The sequence below is a fragment of the Schistocerca americana genome, chromosome 6 (assembly GCF_021461395.2).
Source record: "Schistocerca americana isolate TAMUIC-IGC-003095 chromosome 6, iqSchAmer2.1, whole genome shotgun sequence".
Classification (NCBI taxonomy): domain Eukaryota; kingdom Metazoa; phylum Arthropoda; class Insecta; order Orthoptera; family Acrididae; genus Schistocerca; species Schistocerca americana.
Genome location: NC_060124.1, coordinates 196,081,301 through 196,106,270, shown reverse-complemented (window position 1 = coordinate 196,106,270; position 24,970 = coordinate 196,081,301). Strand labels below are relative to the sequence as shown.

At 46.0% G+C, this 24,970-nt stretch overlaps 1 protein-coding gene across 1 annotated transcript in view; it reads right to left on the bottom strand.

The window, feature by feature from the left end:
- The window catches only part of LOC124619544 (inactive dipeptidyl peptidase 10-like), a 380,569-nt gene extending 359,425 nt beyond the window's left edge, over positions 1–21,144 (bottom strand). The window contains exon 1 of the mRNA XM_047146009.1: positions 19,233–21,144. Coding sequence (XP_047001965.1) covers positions 19,233–19,490 — 258 coding nt within the window. The 5' untranslated portion in view covers positions 19,491–21,144. The remainder of the gene's footprint in view (positions 1–19,232) is intronic.
- Between the last annotated feature and the right edge of the window lie 3,826 nt (positions 21,145–24,970).

The following is a 24,970-nucleotide window of genomic DNA, read 5'->3' as shown; positions in this document are numbered from 1 at the left end:
TGGGCTGGGATTATGAGTGGTGCAAGTACACCCCAGCATGCCTTTGACAGAGGAACTGTAACAGGTCAGGTGTTTCGGCACGTCAATTTGCAACAGTATGTCCGCCTTTTCAGGAATGCAGTAGGTCCCACTTTCCTCCTGATGGATGATAACGCACGGCCCGATCGAGCTGCCATCGTGGAGGAGTACCTTGAAACAGGAGATATCAGGCGAATGGAGTGGCCTGCCTGTTCTCCAGATCTAAACCCCGTCGAGCACGACTGGGATGCTCTCGGTCGACGTATCGCTGCACGTCTTCAAACCCCTAGGACACTTCAGGAACTCCGACAGGCACTGGTGCAAGAATGAGAGGCTATACCCCAGCAGCTGCTCGACCACCTGATCCAGAGTATGCGAACCCGTTGTTGCGGCGTATGTACGTGTGCATGGTGATCATATCCCATATTGATGTCGGGGTACATGCGCAGGAAACAGTGGGGTTTTCTAGCACATATGTTTCGGAACAGTTTTCTCAACTTAGCACCAATATCGTGGACTTACAGACCTGTGTCGTGTGTGTTCCCTATGTGCCTATGCTATTAGCGTCAGTTTTGTGTAGTGCCACGTTGTGTGGCACCACATTCTGCAATTAACCTTAATTTATGAGTATGAGTGTAGTTGAGTGTGGTCCCCTTATTGCACTGAAGACAACTATAAGAGCGCGAGGATATGAACACATTCTACAGCATTGTGTGTTGCGTACAGTAGAGGAACAGTTTGGAGACGATGGTTGTTGGTATCTGAATCCCGTCATAAAGTAGATCTGTAAGGCAGTGAGCGTTGGTAACATTCCTGAAATGCGTTGGCCTGTCCAGAGTACCGGCGTGAACGCAATGGTACACCTTTGCGATCAGTTAGCACGTATACTTCAGTACAGACCCCAGCGCCCATACCACTGCCTTCTCTGGTTTCAGATCTTGAGGAAGAATAGACCGTCATTTCTCAACAGACCTTACTGATGAAGGTGTGACACAAAGTCAGATAGAAGGCTAGCGACCTCTCTGGTAATTATGCGTAGATACGTTGTTAAGCTGGCTAGCTCGCATAAAAAGTCATATAGCAGGTGAAGAATGACTTTATTCATCACAAAGTGACGCGTTTCGAAATTACTTCCATCTACAGAATCATAAAACAGAAATATAGCCGGCCGCGGTGGTCTAGCGGTTCCAGGCGCTCAGTCCGGAACCGCGCGACTGCTACGGTCGCAGGTTCGAATCCTGCCTCGGGCATGGATGTATGTGATGTCCTTACGTTAGTTAGGTTTGAGTACTTCTAAGTTCTAGGGGACTGATGACCACAGATGTTAAGTCCCATAGTGCTCAGAGCCATTTGAACCATTTGAACCAGAAATATAACAAATAAATTGGTACACAAAAACACGTGACTTTTTTGATAGTAGTAACTAAGCAACATAAAACAAAAGTGCAGACAGTCCTTTCCTACCTGCCCAGATGTAAAGGTAGCACAAGGATAACAGCGTTACCACATGTACTCCTAACGGCACTGATGACTTCATTGTTGAACGCCCTATACTTATCACGATGACAACCACCATGTGTTCGTGACATGTTGACGCTTTGTAGTTTGTCATCACATGTTAGAAACACATGTGGTAACACTCTCGTTCTTGTGCTACCTTTGCACTTGGGTGAATAGGAATGGACTGTTTGCATTTTTGTTTAATGTTGGTTAGTTATTACTAACTAAAAAGTTAGTAATTTTTGTATACCAGTATTTTTGTTAATTTTTATTTTAGGGCTCTGAAGATGGAAATAATTTCGAAACGCGTCACTTTGTGATCAATAAACTCATTCTTCTGTATGACTTTTTCCGCGACCTAGCCAGCTTAACGACAAATCTACACATAAATACCTCACTGAAACTGTCCACAGTAATGTTCAAGCCGACATAAGGCGAAGGGTTGGCACACCACACATTAACACCCACTAACAGGGGTACGGATATTTTTGGTGAGATAGCGTCCGCCAGCTGAGGACACTTCTGGTACCTCTGTGATTTATCCCCTTTCCTATTACAATCGTGAATAATGCGCACGAAGAACGACTGTCAGTAAAGATTCCACGGGAGATCGAACATCTCTGACTTTCCTGTCGTGATAATTTTGTGAGATATATGTGGGAGGAAGTAATAAGTTGACTGACTTTTCTTGGAACGTGCGATCTCGGAATTTCAGGAGTAAACCTCTCCGTCGTAATGCACAACGACTCTCTTGTAGAATCTGCCACTGGAGTTTGCTGAGCATTTCCGTAACGCTCTCGCGCTTACTCAACGATTCAGTTATGAAATGCATCGCTCTTAGTTGGATATTCTCTGTGTTCTCTATTAATCTTACCTGGTAAGGGTCGCAGACCGACGAGCAAAACTCAAGAACTGCTCTAACGAGAATTTCGTAAGCTACCTCGGTCTTGGGTGAATTACATTTCCTTAGGATTAGTCAAGTAAATCTGATTGGTACCTGCTTCTCCTACAACATTTTTTGTGCCATCGATCCACTTGATGTCGCCCTAGATAGCCATTTCTAAGTACGAGGTTTGTCCGGAAAATACGTACAAAAGTTGAACAATAACTTTATTTTACAATTATTCAGGTATTACAATAAGGTCTCCTTCAAAGTACTCGCTCTGAGACGCGATACACTTCTGCCAACGCCGTTTCCACTGTTGAAAACATTGCTGAAAGTCTTCAGTTGTGATGTTGCTCAGCTGCCGTGTCGTTTCCGCCTTGATGGCTTCCACGTCTCCCAAGTGCCGCCCCCGAAGCACCATTTTGCATTTCGGGAACATGAAGAAGTCACACGGGGCTAAATCGGGTGAATAAGGCGGGTGGTCTGTCACGGTGATTGAGCTTCGGGCCAAAAGCTCGCGCACAAAGAGCGACGTGTGAGCGGGCGCATTGTCGTGATGAAGGATCCACCTGCCCCCTTTTGCCAACTTCGGTCGAACTCGGGCCACACAAGCTCTGAGACGTGTCAGAACTTCAACGTAAAAATTTCCGTTCACTCTCTGGCCGAGAAGGACAAATTCCTTGTGAACAATGCCCCTAAAATCAAAGAAAACAATCAACATTGTCTTCACATTGGACCTTGATTTTCGCGACTTTTTTGTTCTCGGTTCTCCTGCTAGTTTCCATTCCTTGCTTTGAGATTTGAGCTCCCCATCGAATTCGTAAAACCAGGACTCGTCTCCGGTGATGACTCGGTTGAGAAAGTCCCCTCGCTCCTCTGTTTCCAACCAATCCTCACAGCATTCAACCCTCTTTGCTTTCTGTTCTGGCATCAAGAGCTTCGGTACGATTTTCGTACACAATTTCTTCATTTCAAGTTTTTGTGTCAGGATTTCGTGAACGATTGTTTTGGGGATTGACAGCTCGTCAGCAATCATTCTGACTGTCAATCTACGGTCTTTAAGAACACGAGCCCGAATTCGTTCAACATTTGCATCGGAACTCGATATCGACGGGCGTCCTGGGCGAGGGTCATCGTTCACTTCTTCTCGACCATCCCCGAACCTTTTTAACCACTTGTTCACGGTTGGTTCCTTCAGAGAATTGTCTCCGTTAACCTGTTTCAAACACTCAAAAATCTCACGGCCATTCTTGCCTAGCTTTGCAAGAAACTTGATGTTGACGCGCTGTTCCTCAATCAGAGAGAGCTCCGTGCCGACGGCAGGTGAAAAAGGGTAACTGTCAACAAGCTGCCGCACACTCCCACCTTCACGCAGAGTGCTCTGACTCGAACTGAGCGTTGATGGGATTGATAACAGCAGTAGTCCCACCTGGCGGTGACTGCAATTTGTAACATAAGGACATTATTCAACTTTTATACGTATTTTCCGGACAAACCTCGTACAGGGTGACAATTATTGAACTATATAAAAAACGTAAATTAGTTACAAACTACGACTCGCATACGCTTTATTCAACATGTAATCGTCACTGCAGATACTCGGATTTAGATTATGACAAGTTCGATATGCGTGCCATCACTGGCCATGATGTGGCGCCGACGAATAGCGAAATTCTGCATGTCATCGATGCTGTAGATAAACCCCTGAATCGCTGTATTCAGCTCAGCATTGGTTTTGGGGTTATTGCTGTACGCCTTGTCTTTAACATAGCCCCACAAAAAGGTGTCACATGTGTTCAGATCCGGAGAATATGGTAGCCAATCGAGGCCCAAGGCAGTGGTCTCTGGGTACCCCAGAGCCAGAGTGCGGTCCCCAAAGTGCTCCTCCAGGACACCAAACACTCTCCTGCTTCGATGGGGTCGAGCTCCGTCTTGCAAGAACAACATCGTATCGAAATCGAGGTCACTTTGGATAATGGGGGTGAAATCATTTTCCAAAACCTTCACGTACCGTTCGGTAGTCACCGTGCCGTCAAGGAATATAACGCTGATTATTACGTGAGTGGACATTGCACACCACACAGTCACCCGATGAGGGTGAAGAGACTTCCAGATCGCGAAATGTGGATTCTCAGATCGCCAAATGCACCAGTTTTGCTTATTGACGAACCCATCCAAAGGAAAGTCGGCTTCGTCGCTAAAGCAAACCATATTCACATCAAAGTCCTGTTCGTCAGTTCTGTAGACAATAGTGTTCGCGAAACACACCCCCGATATTCCTTGGGGCTTAATGGCTGATGGGTTTGAATTTTTCATGGGAAGAGATGCAACAATTTGTCGCTGTTGATTCCCTCTTGTTGCGCAGCTCGTCTAATCGATTTTCTGGAGCTGGTTTGAAACACAGCGCACGTCTTCTCAATGTTTCAGGCGTTTTCATCCATTCTGGGTACACGACATTGCCAACAGTGTCATGATGAACACTACCCGCTCTCTCAAAGTTGCGAATAAAATTTTTGATTGTTAGCACACTTGGAACGGTTGTCTTCAGCTTGAACTCGGCAGCAAACTTCATTTAAGCCGCAGCTGGGCTGTTATTGCTCGCATAATAGGCCTCCACAAGCGCAGAACGCTCAGACACGCTGTACCGTGACATTTTCACGTGCAAATGACCGACGACAACAAGGCGCGTATGCCTGCGTATACTAATTCCCATCAAGCCTCGCGGCCAACAGTACAGTTTGAACGTCCTAACGCAAACCGTTCAGAAGCTACGACGATTTAATTTCATATAGTTCAATAATTGTCATCTTATATTTTGTGGTTGTTGCTAATCTCACTCACTAATAATCGCCTGTAATGCAATCTAGCAGTAATGTGTCCATTTTTTCATAATGCTTTTACGTTGGCACAAGCAGCAGTAAAAGGTATATATTTTATGAATAAAGTCATTCGACTACTGGATTTAGTTTTTTGTATTTTTGTTTACAATATGTACACTACTGCTACACCAAGAATAAATGCAGATGATAAACAGGTATTCATTGGACAATTATATTACACTAGAACTGACATGTGATTACATTTTGGAAACAGTACCCAGAACAACCACCTCTGGTCGTAATAACGGCCTTGATACGCCTGCGCATGAGTCAAACAGAGCTTGGATGGCGTGTACAGGTACAGCTGCCCATTCAGCTTCAACACGATACCACAGTTCATCAAGAGTAGTGACTGGCGTATTGTGACGAGACAGTTGCTCGGCCACCATTGACCAGACGTTTTCAATTGGTGAGAGATCTGGAGAATGTGCTGGCCAGGGCAGCAGTCGAATATTTTCTGTATCCAGAAAGGCCCTACAGGACCTGCAACATGCAGTCGTGCATTATCCTGTTGAAATGTAGGGTTTCGCAGGGATCGAATGAAGGGTAGACCCACGGGTCGTAATACATCTGAAATGTAGCGTCCACTGTTCAAAGTGCCGTCAATGCGAACAAGAGGTGACCGAGACGTATAACCAATGGCACCCCATACCATCACGCCGGGTGATACGCCAGTGTGGCGATGACGAATACACGCTTTCAATGTGCGTTCACCACGATGTCGCCAAACACGGATGCGACCATCAGATCTTGGATTCGTCCGAAAAAATGACGTTTTGCCATTTGTGCACCCAGGTTCGTCGCTGAGTACACCATCGCAGGCGCTCCTGTCTGTGATGCAGCGTCAAGAGTAACTGCAGCCATGGTCTCCGAGCTGATAGTCCATGCTGCTGCAAACGTCGTCGAACTGTTCGTGCAGATGGTTGTTGTCTTGCGAACGTCCCCACCTGCTGACTCAGGGATCGAGACGTGGCTGCACGATCCGTTACAGCGATGTGGATAAGATGCATGTCATCTCGACTGCTAGTGATACGAGGCTGTTGGGATCCAGCATGGCGTTCCGTATTACCCTCCTGAACCCACAGATTCCATATTCTGCTAACAGTCATTGGATCTTGACCAACGCGAGCAGCAATGTCGCGATACGATAAACCGCAATCGCGATAGGCTACAATCCGACCTTTATCAAAGTCGGAAACGTGATGGTACGCATTTCTCCTCCTTACACGAGGCATCACATCAACGTTTCACCGCGCAACGCCGCGTCAACTGCTGTTTGTGTATGAGAAATCGGTTGGAAACTTTCCTCATGTCAGCACGTTGTAGGTGTCACCACCGGCGCCAACCTTGTGTGAATGCTCTGAAAAGCTAATCATTTGCATATCATAGCATCTTCTTCCTGTCGGTTAAATTTCGCGTCTGTAGCACGTCATCTTCGTGGTGTAGCAATTTTAATGGCCAGTAGTGTATTTCGGAGCGAAAGCTCCATTATCAGGAGTTTCAGCATTCACTTGAGGATTTCCGTCTTGAACCGGCGATTTAGTCGTACGTGAGGTATATTCTTCTCATATATAAAAGTAAACTCATGGTTTAAAAAACAAAAAAATATACAGTGTGGTTCACAACTCATATTACAATATTTCTCGCGGTTGTAGACAGCACTTAGTAGATTGAGTTTTGGGAAGGAACGATGCACGCAAATGTGCCGTTTGCATATAAAATAAGTTTGAAGGTAGGATCACTTTCAAGTCTACGACTTCACGGTAAGCATACAGACTGAGAATAACTTGCTGTCGTCAGTCCCTATTGTCATTATTTTTCTACAACAGTGGCTGCGAGAAACATTCACATTCGCACTCACAAGTAGGAGTTCTGACTGTGTCCTCCACGGACGCGCCGTACTGTCTACTTTGAAGAGGATGTCACGTGTCACAAAGAAGAGGACCCGAGGACGAGCACTCGAAACATTTCCCAGTCCATGGGCTCGTGTAAAGCACACAGGTCAGACTTCATTGTATCCGCTGTGTGCGTGCCGTAAAACAGAAGAATTGAAATTTATTCGATTTTCAAGCTAATTTTATATCCAAATCATATATTTCGGGAGATAGGCTCCTTATCCAAACATGATCTACTAAGTCCCTCTAGGAAGGACTAAGTTACCTAGAAACCTGTAATAATAATTGTCGACTATTCTGTATAACAACAATAACATCTCTCAGGTGCGACTGTTTCACTAGTTGAAGATGGACACCTTGATATAAATGTTGTAAATCCTGATGGTGGGGTTTTCGCGCAGAAATATGTATCAGTCATAAAAATCCAAAAACCGAACTACAGACAGACAAAGGACTTTTATTCATAAAATATTTACTGATCTTTCTGAGTATTTGCGTGCAGTTCGTTACATTTATTTACGATGAGGGTCAACTGCCAATGCCAGCACGAAGCAGGGAACAATTTTCTGTTGGTTTGAACTTCTTACGTAGAACAGCACGGTCACGGAATTTTGAACATTTAGCACATCATTCATATACAGCGCGTTTTAAAAAAAGTATCACATATGCCCTTAGGAAGTAGTGTTGATCAAAACGAAAACAAGTTCCAAGAAATTTATGTGCGGAAACCAGTACCTGTTGGGATGTTGGGCGACTGTCCTCTCACTCCCATTTGTCTGCTACATAGAACCATACACCATGAGCAGTGCTGCATGTGTTTACCACGCATCCTGAAATATCCTTCGCCCTTCTTCGCAGTGAGTCACATGCTCTTCAAATACACCTGGATACATTTAGTTTGCGTCACATGCATTGATCAAACACTCCTATAACTACACATTGTCCATTTGTTGATGGGTTGGGCATGCATGAATATCTTTAAATGACCCCATAGCCAGGGAGACAACGGATTCAACTTGGGGGAGACAAGGAGGTCTTGCAACCGCACTTCCTCCGTCAATCTATTGCCCACGAAACGGTGTAGTGCTCCTTCGAGCATAAACCACAGTCGATGTCTTTGTGCACCATCAGTGTCCTGAAGATTACAATCATTCAGACATTTGCACTGAATCGCAACAATAAGACGATCTATCCCGAGGAATACTACACATTATCTGTCGCAGGCAACACGGCCGATATCTCGACAGGTAGTGATTTCTAGACTTATAATTACGAGGACTGTTCTTGTGTTTCTGAGCAATATTACCTTCCGTAGGAGTGCGTGCCATTTTTAAACATCCTCTACAATGAAAACAGTAACGACCCTATAACATTGCCTTGGGCTAGTTTTGGAATGTACGCATTAATACTATATGCTGCATTCCCGGGATGCACGAAAACTCGTCTTTACCATCCGGAGCTCAGCAACCAAATGGCAGAGCCAGGAAGTGCAAAACATTTTCTCTGTGGATCAAAGGGAGGCGCAAGACATTGGCCAATCGGCGGACACCTGGTTTCTCGTTACACCTATTTCACAAAAGACGTATAGCATATTGAAACTGAGGGCAGTTTCTTATACACACATCGAAAAAAGTTTTGCATCACCTCGGTTCCGAGAGTTCCGGAACCTGTACAGAAAATTGGAATAGAGATCTACATAAACATCATTTCCGCCCTTTTTATTGCTCATGAAAACCACACATTTCGTATTGTACCACCATACAACGAGACCTTCAGAGGTGGCGGTCCAGACTGCTGTGCAGACTGGTACCTCTAATACCCAGTAGCACGTCCTCTTGCATTGATGCATGCCTGTATTCGTCGTGGCATACTATCCGCAAGTTCATCAAGGCCCTGTTGGTCGGGATTGTCCCACTCCTCAACGGCGATTCAGTGGAGATCCCTCAGAGTGGTTGGTGGGTCACGTCGTCCATAAACAGCACTTTTCTATCTGTCCCAGGCAAGTTCGATAGGGTTCATATCTGGAATACACGCTAGCAATTCTAGTCGAGCGATATCGTTATCCTGAAGGAAGTCATCATGTGCACGATGGGGGCGCGAATTGGCGTCCATGAAGACGAATGCCTCGCCAATACGCTGCCGATATAGTTGCACTATCGATCGGAGGATGGCATTCACGTATCGTGCAGCCGTTACGGCGCCTTCCATGACCATCAGCGGCTTACGTCGGCCCCACATAATGCCACCCCAAAACAGCAGGGAACCTCCACCTCATTGCTTTCGCTAGACAGTGTGTGTAAGGCGTTCAGCCTGACCGAGTTGCCTTCAAACACGTCTCCGACGATTTTCTGGTTGAAGGCATAAGCGACACTCATCGGTGAAGAGTACGTCTTGCCAGTTCTGAGCGGTCCACTCGACATGTTGTTGGGCCCATCTGTACCGCACTGCATGGTGTCGTGGTTGCAAATATGGACTTCGTCATGGGCGTCGGGAGTTTACTGCGCACAGTTTGAGCCGTAACACGAAGTCCTGTGGCTGCAGGAAAAGCATTATTCAACATGGTGGCGTTGCTGTCAGGGTTCCTCCGAGCCATAATCCGTAGGTAGCGGTCATCCACTACAGTAGTAGTGCAATAGTAGCCCTTGGACGACCTGAGCGAGGCATGTCATGAACAGTTCCTGTCCTTCTGTATCTCCTCCATGTCCGGACAACATCGCTTCGGTTTACTCCGAGACGCCTGGACACTTCCCTCATTGAGAGCCCTTCCTGGCACAAAGTAACAATGTGGACGCGATCGAACCTTCCTGGTGCAATGACTGGAACTGATCGGCTGTCGGATCCCCTCCGTCTAAACAGTGGACCACTGATTGCAATCTCCCGCTCGGACGCAAATCAGCCTTGACCGCTGTATTTGCATGGGAGAGGGAAGCTCGCCGTTAACCCGGCGGTCGCTGAAGACACTGACCGCCTCTGGATCGCACTGTGGTACCCACAACAATCTAACCAGTGCTAAAATTATAGAAAAAGCATAAGCGGCAAAGACCCTGACACAATATCACGACAGGTCGCAGGGTATGTAGTATTCCAAAGGTGTAGGAGAGGATGCATTTTGGCCACGTAAATCCATCTGGAGGCGTGATTCGCAGCCTGAAAGGCCATTAACAATACCCTCAGTATTTGCATAGGATATACACTCCTGGAAATTGAAATAAGAACACCGTGAATTCATTGTCCCAGGAAGGGGAAACTTTATTGACACATTCCTGGGGTCAGATACATCACATGATCACACTGACAGAACCACAGGCACATAGACACAGGCAACAGAGCATGCACAATGTTGGCACTAGTACAGTGAATATACACCTTTCGCAGCAATGCAGGCTGCTATTCTCCCATGGAGACGATCGTAGAGATGCTGGATGTAGTCCTGTGGAACGGCTTGCCATGCCATTTCCACCTGGCGCCTCAGTTGGACCAGCGTTCGTGCTGGACGTGCAGACCGCGTGAGACGACGCTTGATCCAGTCCCAAACATGCTCAATGGGGGACAGATCCGGAGATCTTGCTGGCCAGGGTAGTTGACTTACACCTTCTAGAGCACGTTGGGTGGCACGGGATACATGCGGACGTGCATTGTCCTGTTGGAACAGCAAGTTCCCTTGCCGGTCTAGGAATGGTAGAACGATGGGTTCGATGACGGTTTGGATGTACCGTGCACTATTCAGTGTCCCCTCGACGATCACCAGTGATGGTCGGCCAGTGTAGGAGATCGCTCCCCACACCATGATGCCGGGTGTTGGCCCTGTGTGCCTCGGTCGTATGCAGTCCTGATTGTGGCGCTCACCTGCACGGCGCCAAACACGCATACGACCATCATTGGCACCAAGGCAGAAGCGACTCTCATCGCTGAAGACGACACATCTCCATTCGTCCCTCCATTCACGCCTGTCGCGACACCACTGGAGGCGGGCTGCACGATGTTGGGGCGTGAGCGGAAGACGGCCTAACGGTGTGCGGGACCGTAGCCCAGCTTCATGGAGACGGTTGCGAATGGTCCTCGCCGATACCCCAGGAGCAACAGTGTCCCTAATTTGCTGGGAAGTGGCGGTGCGGTCCCCTACGGCACTGCGTAGGATCCTACGGTCTTGGCGTGCATCCGTGCGTCGCTGCGGTCCGGTCCCAGGTCGACGGGCACGTGCACCTTCCGCCGACCACTGGCGACAACATCGATGTACTGTGGAGACCTCACGCCCCACGTGTTGAGCAATTCGGCGGTACGTCCACCCGGCCTCCCGCATGCCCACTATACGCCCTCGCTCAAAGTCCGTCAACTGCACATACGGTTCACGTCCACGCTGTCGCGGCATGCTACCAGTGTTAAAGACTGCGATGGAGCTCCGTATGCCACGGCAAACTGGCTGACACTGACGGCGGCGGTGCACAAATGCTGCGCAGCTAGCGCCATTCGACGGCCAACACCGCGGTTCCTGGTGTGTCCGCTGTGCCGTGCGTGTGATCATTGCTTGTACAGCCCTCTCGCAGTGTCCGGAGCAAGTATGGTGGGTCTGACACACCGGTGTCAATGTGTTCTTTTTTCCATTTCCAGGAGTGTAGAAACGTGTGACAAATATGTGTACATGTGACATTGGTACACCAGACCATATCACACTTAAGTACCCCACCTACGAAGATTTGCGGTCACTAGTAATAGGCACTGGTACACTGATTGATACAGTTAGAGATGGAGACAAATGAGACCTGGTGAACGAATTAGCAGATAAGGTTTCTGGGACGGAACTTAGAAAATATTTAAAAATAAATGCGCTGTTAAGAGGATATCCAATTTTAAGTGAATACTGTGAGTGAATGAATATCACTGGGGATTCACCGAAGCCGGAATTAATTCCTTCAAAGAGGAGGACCAGAAACAGTGGATGTATGACCAGCAACTCTGGAGCTATATTAGAAGCAGCAGAACGAATGTATGACGGATGTGGGTCTCCCAGTAAGAGCAGGCTGTGGGGGACGAGGGGGGGATGGGAGTGGGTGGGGTGAGGGGTTGGTGTGGCGGATCTGATAGGTTCCACTGATTGACTCAGTGGACAACAGATAGGTCATCTGTGGTCCGATCTCATGCCCGCCACGCGGTGGTTTCGAGACTGTTTGGAGGTAGTACAGGTTTCCTATAACTCCGGTTCTAGAGATTTAGGTTGTTGTCACCAGAAATCGGGAAGGTGTAAGTTATGGTAACTTAGGTCACGGATATAGAATTCCGAAACAGGTGTTTCCTGAAGAATATATTTTCTTAAATGAAATGTGTCCAAGTGGTTGAGATTGGGAACTGCCAGTAAATCATCTGCTCCGATGGTAATGTAGATAATTAACAAATGTTATATCGTGGTTTAAGAGTTTTGGGTGTTTTCCCGTTTTTTAAAAAAAATATTTGTTCCATCTGCTCCAAGAAGAGAGTTTAAGGAACCTATGTCAGTGCAAGTAAACTAAGCTACTCCAACAAATGACGTCAAGTGAGCGTCTATCTTTATTTCCTTTGTATTTTTAGAGTCAAGGTAGCGGGAGTTGAAATTGTAAGCAATAATAAGTAAGATATAAGTAAATAGGATATCTCTCAGAACGAAACCGAAATGGGAGTAATGAAAGTGAGAACTCAAGAAAGATGAATTTGTGTTAAGGACGGCGTAAGGCAGGGTTAAAAATTATTACAACTGTTGTTCAAGTTTTACGCCGAAGAAGCGATCAAAGACGCGAAGGAAAATTTCGGAAGAAAAATAAAAGTGCACGGCGAATAGAGATTAATGTTTAGGTTCGCGGACGACGTAGCACTTTGGCCGTATGTAAATACTTTGGGGACCTGTTGCACGAATTGATAGTTCTCTTAGCACAGTATATGGTTTAAGAATAAACAAATACACTACCAGCCGTACCCAGAGACCCCAACGTAATGCAGAAAGGACCCCTAAATGTCAGAAGAGACGAACCTGTTTAGCCGGCCGCGCTGGCCGAGCGGTTGTAGGCGCTACGTCGCAGTGTCGAATCCTGCCTCGGGCATGGATGCGTGTGATGTCCTTAGGTTCGTTAGGTTTAAGTTCTAGGGGACTCATGACCTCAGAAGTTAAGTCCCATAGTGCTCAGAGCCATTTTTTGAACCTGTGACCGTAGCAGTCGCGCGGTTCCAGACTGTAGCGCCTAGAACCACTCGGCCACCCCGGACGACATATCACTTCTGGCCGGATGTAAATACTTGGGGGACCTGTTGCACGAATAGATAGATCTCTTGGCACAGAATACGCCTTAAGAATAAACAAATACACTAACTGACGCACACAGAGTTTCCAACAAGGCAGAAAGGACCACTAAATGTCAGAAGAGACGAATCCGCCAGTATAAAAGCAACGTGAGGAATATACTAGAAGTAGAATGCCACAGCTGAACAAAATTTCTTCGCTAAAAGAATTGATTTAAAATAAGACACAAAACTAAATTTATGTATACAAATAGTTACATAACTAGTATTAAGGATTAGTATGATACGGCTAGTGCTAAAGTGCGGAAGTTACATATGGATGTCGAAAGTTGAAACAGTTCAAAGATTGAGGATTCTTCAACAGCCAGTGGACGGATGCATGTTGGCATAACAAGAAGGAACATTAAATCAAGCATATCGATAACAGAAAAGACAGGAGTTCAGGTCGTTACCATTACGAAACTGAAACTGAGACTGGCTGAGAATATTGCGAGACGAAATTATGGGAGAGAGACGGAGAAGGATTAAGCAGCTGGTACAGCGCAGCATGCTGCGCACTTATCTTGCGAGGCTGGAAGGTGAGTCAGACCTGGATCGAACCCGCGCGGGGGTTAACGACCCCGTGTATGCACCTGCCGGCCTGGTGTGATATTTAGGAAGTTCCCCACGCTCCTTTACGCAGATTCTGAGTTCGTCTCTAATTACCGCCTCAGAAAACATCATACACAAACAGAATTTGATCATGCACAGAACAAAGTTTACACAGTTCAGAGACAGGGTTATCATTATGTAAATTTAAGGGGAAGGGAGGAGGAATGAAAGGAAAGACAGGGAAATAATGATGTCAGCTGCATCGAGACTTGTGCGGAATCAGCGGCGACGATTGGAAATGTGTGCTAGAGCGGGACTCGAAGCTGGGATTTCTTGTTTACTAGGTAGTTACGTTAACCACTGTTCCATCCGAACATAGAATTTATCACAAATCTGCGGACTATCTCTGCACGCTCCTCGGACAACTAACATTCCCCCCTAGCGCCACCTGTCCGCTGTTCCCATACATGTCTTCCATGCTCGATCATTTTATACTCCCAGAGGTCTAACGTAAATGTGCATCCACAATGAAGGTTCTAGGTTCATTGACCGTAGAGGTGAATCATTTGTATGAATACATGGTGTCAGTCCTTCTGGACCTGTCTGAAACAACAGACACCACGCAGGAATTGTAATTATTGCCTGCCGCTGTGGCTGAGCGGTTCTAGGCGCTTCAGTCCGGAACCGCGCTGCTGCTACGGTCGCAGGTTCGAATCCTGCCTCGGGCATGGATGTGTGTGATATCCTTAGGTTAGTTAGGTTTAAGTAGTTCTAAGTCCAGGGGACTGATGACCTCAGATGCTAAGTCCCATAGTGCTTAGAACCATTTGAACCATCTGCAATTATTATGCATGCCGCAACCTTATGTGCAGATGCATATTTATGTTCGACCTCCAGTAGGAATCTAAAATTAGCGAGCATAGAGGGCATGGACGGGGACAACGGATAGGTGGCTCTGGGTGGGAAGGGGAGTTGCCTGGGGAGCGAGCCGACCGAGATAGTTCGCGTTTTTACGACAAACGCTTTGTCCGGGTGGCGCAGTGCTTAACGAAACTGCTTAGTATGGAGGAGATCCCGGGTTACAGTTCTGCTCCAAAACTCATTTCCCTCGTCACAGCTAATGCTGCACAAAGTCTCGATGCAGCTTACTTCATTAGGTTTTTCCCATTCCTTTGCTTTCCTCCACTTGCCCCTTAAATGAACATAATATATATCACAGCTGCAGATCCCGCTTAATGCCTGTTCTTTCGGATATATATCTATTTATTTAAATGCGATCGGTTTCGGTGGTCCACTCCAACATCATCAGGCTGCTCTATTCGCAATTAGTGGTCTTATAACCAACTGTTGATTGGTTGGTTGATTGGTGATTTGGGGGAGGGGACCAAACAGTGAGGTCATCAGTCCCATCAGGTTAGGTTCAAATGGTTCAAATGGCTCTGAGAACTATGGGACTTGACATATGAGGTCGTCAGTCCCCTAGAACTTAGAATTACTTAAACCTAACTAACCTAAGAACATCACACACACTCATGCCCCAGGCAGGATTCGACACTGCGACCGTAGCGGTCGCGTGGTTCCAGACTGAAGCACCTAGAACCGCTCGGCCACAACGGCCGGCCATCAGGTTATGGAAGGATGTGGAAGGACGTCGGACGTACCCTTTCAAAGGAACCATCCCGGCATTTGTCTGAAGCGATTTAGGAAAATCACCGTAAACCTAAATCATGATGGTCGGACTCGAGTTTGAACCGTCGTCTTCCCGAATGCGAGTCCAGTGTAAACCAACTGTACACAAGACCATAAAATGGAATAAAAATCGGCGCCCACAGATCTTCTCAAGCATGATGTTACCAATAGAACTCATGAACCAACTTAACTTTTTATGACATTGTATACAGTTGGTTATAGAAACACTACTTACCGACAGAGGGGTGGAATGACGGTGGAGTGGAGCACCGATATCGTTTTTTTAAATAAATAGATATAAAGTAGGTTGTTTATCAAAATAGTAAAGGACATAATACGCTTGTCTGTGTGGCCATCTTCCACACCAGCTGTTAACATCTGTTATTATAGGGCCGGCCGGAGTGGCCGTGCGGTTCTAGGCGTTACAGTCTGGAACAGCGTGACCGCTACGGTCGCAGGTTCGAATCCTGCCTCGGGCATGGATGTGTGTGATGTCCTTAGGTTGGTTAGGTTTAAGTAGTTCTAAGTTCTAGGGGACTGATGACCTCAGAAATTAAGTCCCATAGTGCTCAGAGCCATTTGAACCATTTGTTATTATGGGTTATCTGTCTTGAGCTGACGGCAATGTAATCTTTTTGATTACACTGCAGTCAGCTCAAGACAGAAAACCCATAATAACAGATAGTAAAGAACAGACTGGAAAAGGTCGCGCAGGTTGTTGTATCGCAGGAGCAGTGGGGTTTTACTGCTAGGAAAAGCTGCGTTGGTAACATATTTTGTGTATGCCAGATGTGTGAGAAGATGATCGCAAAAAATCAAGATATCCACTTGGTGAAACTTCCTGGCAGATTAAAACTGTGTGCTAGATCGAGACTCGAACTCGAGTTCGAGTCTCGGTCCGGCACACAGTTTTAATCCGCCAGGAAGTATCATATCAGCTCGCACTCCGCTGCAGAGTGAAAAATCTCATTCTGGATCTATCCACTTGGTGTTTATTGATTCTGTGATTCTGTGGCAAGGAGAGTACTGTGCACAGAACTGGATAAGGTTGGAGTGGATGGTGTGTTAATAGAACTGTTAAAAAGGATGTACCACCACCTTGAGGCACTTGGGGAGGCTGGTTGTAAGACATCGGAGAGTTTTAAACAAGTAAAGGATTAATACGAGGATGTTCTATGTCACCAACCTTAATTAAGTTGTATTTACAGGTTGTTCTTGGTTGTTGTAATAGATAGTGCCCAAGAAATTCACAGTGCCGTAGACACTGGCGAGCAGATTGATGCCGTATTCCTGGACTTCAGGAAGGCATTTGATACGGTTCCGCACTTACGTTTAGTGAAAAAAATACGAGCTTACGGAATATCGGACCAGGTTTGTGATTGGATTCAGGATTTCCTAGAAGAAAGAACACAACATGTCATTCTTAACGGTTCAAAATCTGCAGATGTAGAGGTAATTTCGGGAGTACCGCAGGGAAGCGTGATAGGACCTTTATTGTTTACAATATACATAAATGACTTAGTTGACAACATCGGTAGCTCCGTGAGGCTATTTGCAGATGACACGGTTGTCTACAAGAAAGTAGCAACATCAGAAGAGTCGTACGTACTCCAGGAGGACCTGCAGAGGGTTAATGCATGGTGCGACAGCTGGCAGCTTTCCCTAAACGTAGATAAATGTAATATAATGCGCATACATAGGGGCAGAAATCCATTCCAGTACGATTATGCCATAGGTGGTAAATCATTGGAAGCGGTAACGACCGTAAAATACTTAGGAGTTACTATCTGGAGCGATCTGAAGTGGAATGATCACATAAAACAAATAGTGGGAAAAGCAGGCGCCAGGTTGAGATTCATAGGAAGAATTCTAAGAAAATGTGACTCATCGACGAAAGAAGTAGCTTACAAAACGCTTGTTCGTCCGATTCTTGAGTATTGCTCATCAGTATGGGACCCTTACCAGGTTGGATTAATAGAAGAGATAGACATGATCCAGCGAAAAGCAGCGCGATTCGTCATGGGGACATTTAGTCAGCGCGAGAGCGTTACGGAGATGCTGAACAAGCTCCAGTGGCGGACACTTCAAGAAAGGCGTTACGCAATACGGAGAGGTTTATTATCGAAATTACGAGAGAGCACATTCCGGGAAGAGATGGGCAACATATTACTACCGCCCACATATATCTCGCGTAATGATCACAACGAAAAGATCCGAGAAATTAGAGCAAATACGGAGACTTACAAGCAGTCGTTCTTCCCACGCACAATTCGTGAATGGAACAGGGAAGGGGGGATCAGATAGTGGTACAATAAGTACCCTCCGCCACACACCGTAGGGTGGCTCGCGGAGTATAGATGTAGATGTAGATGTAGAAGTTAGCGTGTGAAAGTACAGCATGAACGTTTACATCGGATACTTATGACCAATGGGGAGTAACAGTCAATGCGGATAAAACAGAATATCTTGTTGGAAATGAACAAAGTGAGAATTTGGATTTTTAGTTTGGCCGGTTAAGAAATGTGTAAGTGTTCAAGTATTTGGGCTCAAAATCGGTAAGACTGAAGAGTGTGACGTGGACATATTCCAAAGGACAAGTCGAGTGAGCGTGGCTATTAGATCATTAACAACTTTTGGAGTCGGCACGTATCCAGACAAAGAAAGACGGTAGTGCTGCGTCTGTGGTTGAATGCGATCTGATATATGGGTCAGAGTATTAGATACTGAGCGAGAGACAAAGGGAGAAAATCGAGGGTTTGGAATGAACGGGTTACTGCGAAATATGAGAGAGACTCCCTTGGATAGACTGAGGAATGTACATGTAGGAATGGAGATAGATGCCTGGAACCAGTCACATATGGTATTGATGCTCCTGCACTGAGCTGGAATGGACGTGTCTGACGGATGGAAGAACAACAGTGTCGGCTCAGCTGATCTCCATCAGGGAGAAGAAGCCGAGGGGAGCCGAGGGCCGGCCGGAGTGGCCGAGCGGTTCTAGGCGCTTCAGTCTGGAACCGCACGATTGTTACGGTCGCAGGTTCGAATCCTGCCTCGGGCATGGATGTGTGTGATGTCCTTAGGTTAGTTAGGTTTAAGTAGTTCTAAGTTCTAGGGGACTGATGACCTCAGATGTAAAGTCCCATAGTGCTCAGAGCCATTTGAACCATTTGGAGCCGAGGGTAACGTCGAGGGGAACTACAGCCAAAGCCGCCGAAAGGATAGGTCAATCGGGAGAACATTGGCAGGATGGATGTTTGTGACATTAGAGAACAGGCAACTGCTGATAAGTGGAAAAACCTGCTAAAGTAAAGTAAGATACAAATACACGGCTGACGGCGTTATCATTTCTTCCCAATTTTTCATCAACTGTTGACCCATATCCATCTGGGGTTGACGATAGATGTACGAAAAAAGAAGAAGATAAACTTAGCAGTGAGTTCTGATCAGTCGCCTGTCGAGTTTAAAAGTAAGAGCGAGATGTGACGACGACGCACCCGCGGCCGGACTGACCTGCGTGGGACTGATGACGGTGACGACCTTCTTGACGGCCGAGCTCCGTCGCGGCGGCGGCGACCGGATGACGAGTCGACGGCGCGGCGTCTCCTGCTGCTGCTGCTGGAGCTCGTGGTCCTGGTCGTGGTCGTGGTCGTCAGATGTGCCCAGAGTGAGGGTCGTGCCCGCCACCATCGACAGCGTCTCCTCCGAGTCGCCGCAGCCCTCCTGGTCGGGGTCATCGTAAGGGTCGTGGTCCTCGCAGCGGGCGGACATGGCTGGCGGACACAGAGGCTGCCGCTCGTACGGGCAGCTGGTCGAGGGGAGGCGAAGCGGACCGATGGCTAGCCGGGGTCTGGGCACGGTCCTACCCTCGCGCTTTCACCCCGTCTACGCTCGCTGCACTGTGCTGCGAGCTCGGTATTCGGAATGGAAGGGTCAGAGGGGCCCAAGCTGAAGCCGCCTCAGCTCACCTTGATGGACGACGGGTCTAGTGGGTGGCCCGCGCAGTAAAGCTATCGGTATTCGCTGGTTTATTGGGGGCAATTACTGAAACTCAAAGGATCAGTGATAATTGAAATCTCAGGCGTATCACTGACCAAAACGAAATACAGTAGGGAGGAATGATGATTCCAGTTTTCCAACTAAGATTATTCGACGAGAACTAAGTCCCGTGGAGAACGGACGCACTGTACTAGTGGTCCAGGCTGGTGCCGACAGAATTGGGACTCCGCAGAGTTACGCAGTGGGCTGTCCGGTCTGGTGCAGTACGGTTCCAGGGCAAAAGGACGCAGCGGCTGCGTGCCAACTGGAGCAATGCCACCCGCACTCTCCAGAAGCGCACGCCAATTTATTTCCGTGCGTATTCAGCCCGCGAAATTACCAGTTTCGAGGCTTCGGGAACTGTCTGCATCTAACAAAGAACGAAAATACTCGCGGACTAAGATTGAGCTTTCTTCACGAACCAAATGAGGACTAGATTTTATACACACTCCTCCAGAACTACACGAATAACTTACTACTGAAGAGCCAAACGGCCGCTTAGAATAACCGCACAACCGGTCCGTTCTGTCCACGATGGATACACCTCTATGTTTCTTACAGTGACCGATCCACGGGTGCGACGGCGGAGTTACCAACTATTTGAAATATTTTTTTCTGTCTTTTACTTTTTTCGCAAGTTCCGCCCAATCCAAAGTGAAGCAAGGAGCAATCTCCGCTTTTCTAAAGAAATACGACGGATTCGACAGGGAGTTTCACATCCCTATACATTTAGCTACATTCGAAATATAAATGTTGGTTATTTAGTTGTGGTAAACAAACAAAATCAGGAGCGAGACTAGTTAAACTCAACTAGACAACATTTTAATACTTGTAAAAGAACGAAAGTTACTTTGTGAACGGTTTTAGTTTGCCTTAAGTCAACAGGTCATATAGGGCTTTATTGCACGTAAACACTTCCTTCATTAACGAAGATCACTAACATCGAGTACTTTTACTGTTTTCAGAAGCAGTAAGCTATGCCATGAATAAATACGATGCCTACTACTTCTGTAGCAGTGCAGCGTGGCACTCTACGGGAAAGTTCGGCAATGCCGCTACAAGTGGCATATAAATTAGCTGCTACGTAGGGATTACGATGCGATCTCAGGTGCCCGACAACCAAGAGAATGTACGTTTTTAACCGACCCACCCCTTTCCGTAACAGTATTTTCCGCGTGATTTCCCTCACTGTTACAGATTGATTCAGAAGCGGCGTCGACTAAGTGCGCGAATGAAGCAGACGCAACGCAGAAACGAGTCACTTACACCGTGAGTCACATCTTTCAGAGGTCGAAGGCAATCGGCCTATGCACCGAGGGATTCAGAAAGCAGACCTGCAAACGCGGGAACGACAGGCCGCGCGCCTCACATTGAACAGACGCAACCTGCGCAGCGCTAAAGCCGCGACCCTACTGCCGGCTGAAGCTATACGGTCGGGGCAATGGGCGTAGCCCGCTGTCGCTCTCGCTCCCCTCGCTGGCGAATCCACACGAACCACGCCGGAAGTAGCCGAGACCCGAGTCGGCTGCGGCGGATAAGGCACAACACCTGTTGCCGCCACAAAAGCAGCTTTCTCTCAGCTACAGAAGTACGTTTTTCCAGGCGCCACATTGTTCCCTCGCACAAAAACGCTCGCTTTGTCAGGACGACGTTGAACAGATCGGCTTCGGCCAAGTTGTGAACGACATTCGGTACAATGGTTTAGTGGAGCCGTACTGGAGTCATTCTGCTGTTAAATTGGTTCGAGACACCATAAGGTCGCTGGTCCGATGCAAGAGAAACTAAAATTACTACAAACGGAACAAGTACTATACTCTGCATCGGAGTTTGCGCTATCTTTTAAGTTAAGTATTAAAGCCGTGAGCCGGGCCGCATATAGAACACAGGACTATATCTACATCTACATACTTACCCTGAAAACTACTGGATGCAGCTCCAGAGAAATGACTTCTTAAACGCAACTGTACCTGCTGTTTTTAGTCTAACTTTTATTTTTGTGGAGTCAGCCTCGTACCTAACATCCACAGGACAATCAACATTTACTTATTCATTCCAATGAAAGTTTCCAATGAAAGTTTATTTTTATTCCAGTTACGAATCAGAAAAATATTCATAAATCACATTATTTATTTCGGTACGTAAACATACTTTCGGACCTGAATATAGACAGTATGCACATCATATCTTGTCGGCAAATGTAAAAACGCTACAATCTCATATATTAAACGAGGTTCATTGTATTCTTACAAAATTTAATAGCCGGCGGGGGTGGCCCAGCGGTTCTAGGCGCTACAGTCTGGAACCGCGCGATCGCTACGGTCGCAGGTTCGAATCCTGCCTCGGGCATGGATGTGTGTGATATCCTTAGGTTAGTTAGGTTTAAGTAGTTCTAAGTCTAGGGGACTGATGACCTCCGATGTTAAGACCCATAGTGCTTAGAGCCATCTGAACGATTTAGTAAGTTATAACAAGACTTAGTCACGTCATACAATTGGTCTGTCAGTTGCTGACTGGGGATTAGTGACATCCAATTGATACTGATTATGAATTGTCAATTATGCTAAATATCATCATCATCATCCTCATCTTCATTTGCATCTTCATTTCCAGCTATTGGGCAAACTGCCTGCTCTGTTGTCAACGATTATTATTGAGGGCATTTCATTTTGGGCCTATCAGGATTCCTTCTTCTTCTCGGTCTGTATCTCAAAAGTTGTTTCGTCATTCTTTCTTCTGGCATTTTGCTCACATGGTCGTCCAATAAGTCTCTGTATTTCTCTGCTGTGTTGTTTATCGCTTCAACATTCAGTTCCCTAATTTGCTTATTCCTAATCCGGTAGTGGCATGTGCAAGCTTTCGCTGTCGGAAATATTTCAACTGCACGTCCTTTACTGTTATTCCTCCTTGAGAGGACCCAGGTTTCACTCCCCTACTTTATTTTTATTTTCTAGCTCTTCCTTTAAGGCTTTATTAATAATACGACAGCCGGCCGGGGTAGCCGAGCGGTTCTAGGCGCTACAGTCTGGAACCGCGGGACCGCTACGGTCGCAGGTTCGAATCCTGCCTCGGGCATGGATGTGTGTGATGTCCTTAGGCTACTTAGGATTAAGTAGTTGTAAGTTCTAGGGGACTGATGACCTCAGCAGTTAAGTCCCATAGTGCTCAGAGCCATTTGAACCATTGAAAATTTAATAATACATTCATGGAGTTTAGTAAGCTTCTTTAGAGAATCGGCATGCCTTTACAACTACGCACGTGGTATCTAAATTTTGTAAGAATGTGACGACGCTTGTGTGGCTAATAACTGTGACTGTACCATTCTTACACATGTCAACTCGAACGATTAGCACACTGTGCGTGCTCAGATCTAAAGACGGTCATTATAGGCTGAAGCTAGTAATCTGATTTATGCGTACTTTTGTGATCTGTAACTGGAATAGAAATACATAAACTCAGTTTCCTGGAAGCTATATTTTTAAAAAATATGTTGATTGTTTACTTCATATATGTACGATTGTCTTATCTTCAGGTACTGTTGGGTATGCTTCATAAAGCGACTGTCGTAAGTATTATAAATGCCCTTCGATTCGCTTGGACATAGAGAGCAGAGGATATTTGACATGAATTATCCAAATGTGTGTCAGTCGCATTACAGGCGCCTCTCCTGACGGGAGGACAGCTACAAGATTTACAGCAATCGATCCAGACTGCATGCCCAGCGGGTACCTCAAGATAAGAGAATACTGTATTGACAATTGTATGACCTCGAAGGAGTTGGTTTTCATTAGAATAAATTGGTCTGATTTTGTCTTTGTTGTCCTCTGTGCAGGAAGACACATAGGGGGTGAAGAATAGATCTAGATTCTTCAGTTCATACTGGTTCTCGAACTTTGTAAGTAGGTTGACATGGGATTATTGACGTCTATCGTCATAAGTATCCCAATTAAGCTTTCTAAACATCTCCATGACACTCTCCCGTGAGTCTTAAAAGCCTGTGACCATTCATGCCGACCTTTGAATACATTTAGTATCCTCTTTTAATTCTATTTCGTATGGGTCCACACAACTGAGCAATTCTAAGATGTGACACATAAGCGTTTTGCAAGTAGTGTCCTTCGTAGATTGACTGCATTTTCCCCGTATCCTCCCAATGACCCTATGTGATCACTCCATTTCAGAATAAATTTCTTTTATTTCCGTCTATCATCACAAAGAAACTTTTGGCCTCAGACAACCCATTTCGCTCAACGGCGACCATCTTCAGATCTGCAGAAGAAGGGGAAAAACCAAGTACAAGTAGTGGAGAGTCTACATCTTAAAACAATAAATAGTGCCCTTATGAAAAGTATTACTTTCATACAAGCGCTTAAAACAGGGCGAGACATAACTGTTTTCAAACAATTCCTAACAATATGAAGCCATAGTACCATCGTCAAAAATACATAGAAAATCAGATGAGCATCGTCGCACATAATTAAAACATGGTGAAAATAGGCCACGGTGACGGTAGGGTCACTCTACAAACGGCTTCCTGTTCATAACAAGATAAGGTACAATGGCCACAAAAATATGTTTGTCTCGTAAGCTCCTTAGTCATCGCTACTGCAGGCCTATACATATTCGAGAATTACACAAAATGCAATTAAAAGAACACGTACAAGTAGGTATAAACTTTTCTTTGAGATTGACGTGTATTAGTTTTTAAAGAAATGAAGTTAAATACTTTAAAAACAGAAATAAAGTTAAATTTTAAAATTATTAAAAAGAAATAGATAAGTATTTCATTTATCTCGCTACAAATTGTTACGCCCAGTAGTTTGTACCAGGCGACTAATGCCAATAGTGACTCATTGATATTGCAGTTATAGGACACTACTTTTACGAGCTTTGAAAATATACATAATTTCACGTTTCCTAATATTGCAAACAAGGTGCCAGTCTCGGCACCATTTTAAAATCTTATCAAGATCTAACAGGATATTTATGCAGCTTTTCTTCAGTATAGATGAAGACAACTTCTGTATCATTTTCAAGAACTGTGAGGTGACTATTAACATTGCCTGGTAGGTCATTAATTTCGCGGCTAATGCTTTTACCAACTGAGGTATCCAGACGAGACTCAATAATCCTCTTCCAAGTTCCAGTTTTTTTATTTAAATGCACACCCCGCTGCAGAGTCGAGGATTCATTCGAGAAACAAACCCTAGGCTGTG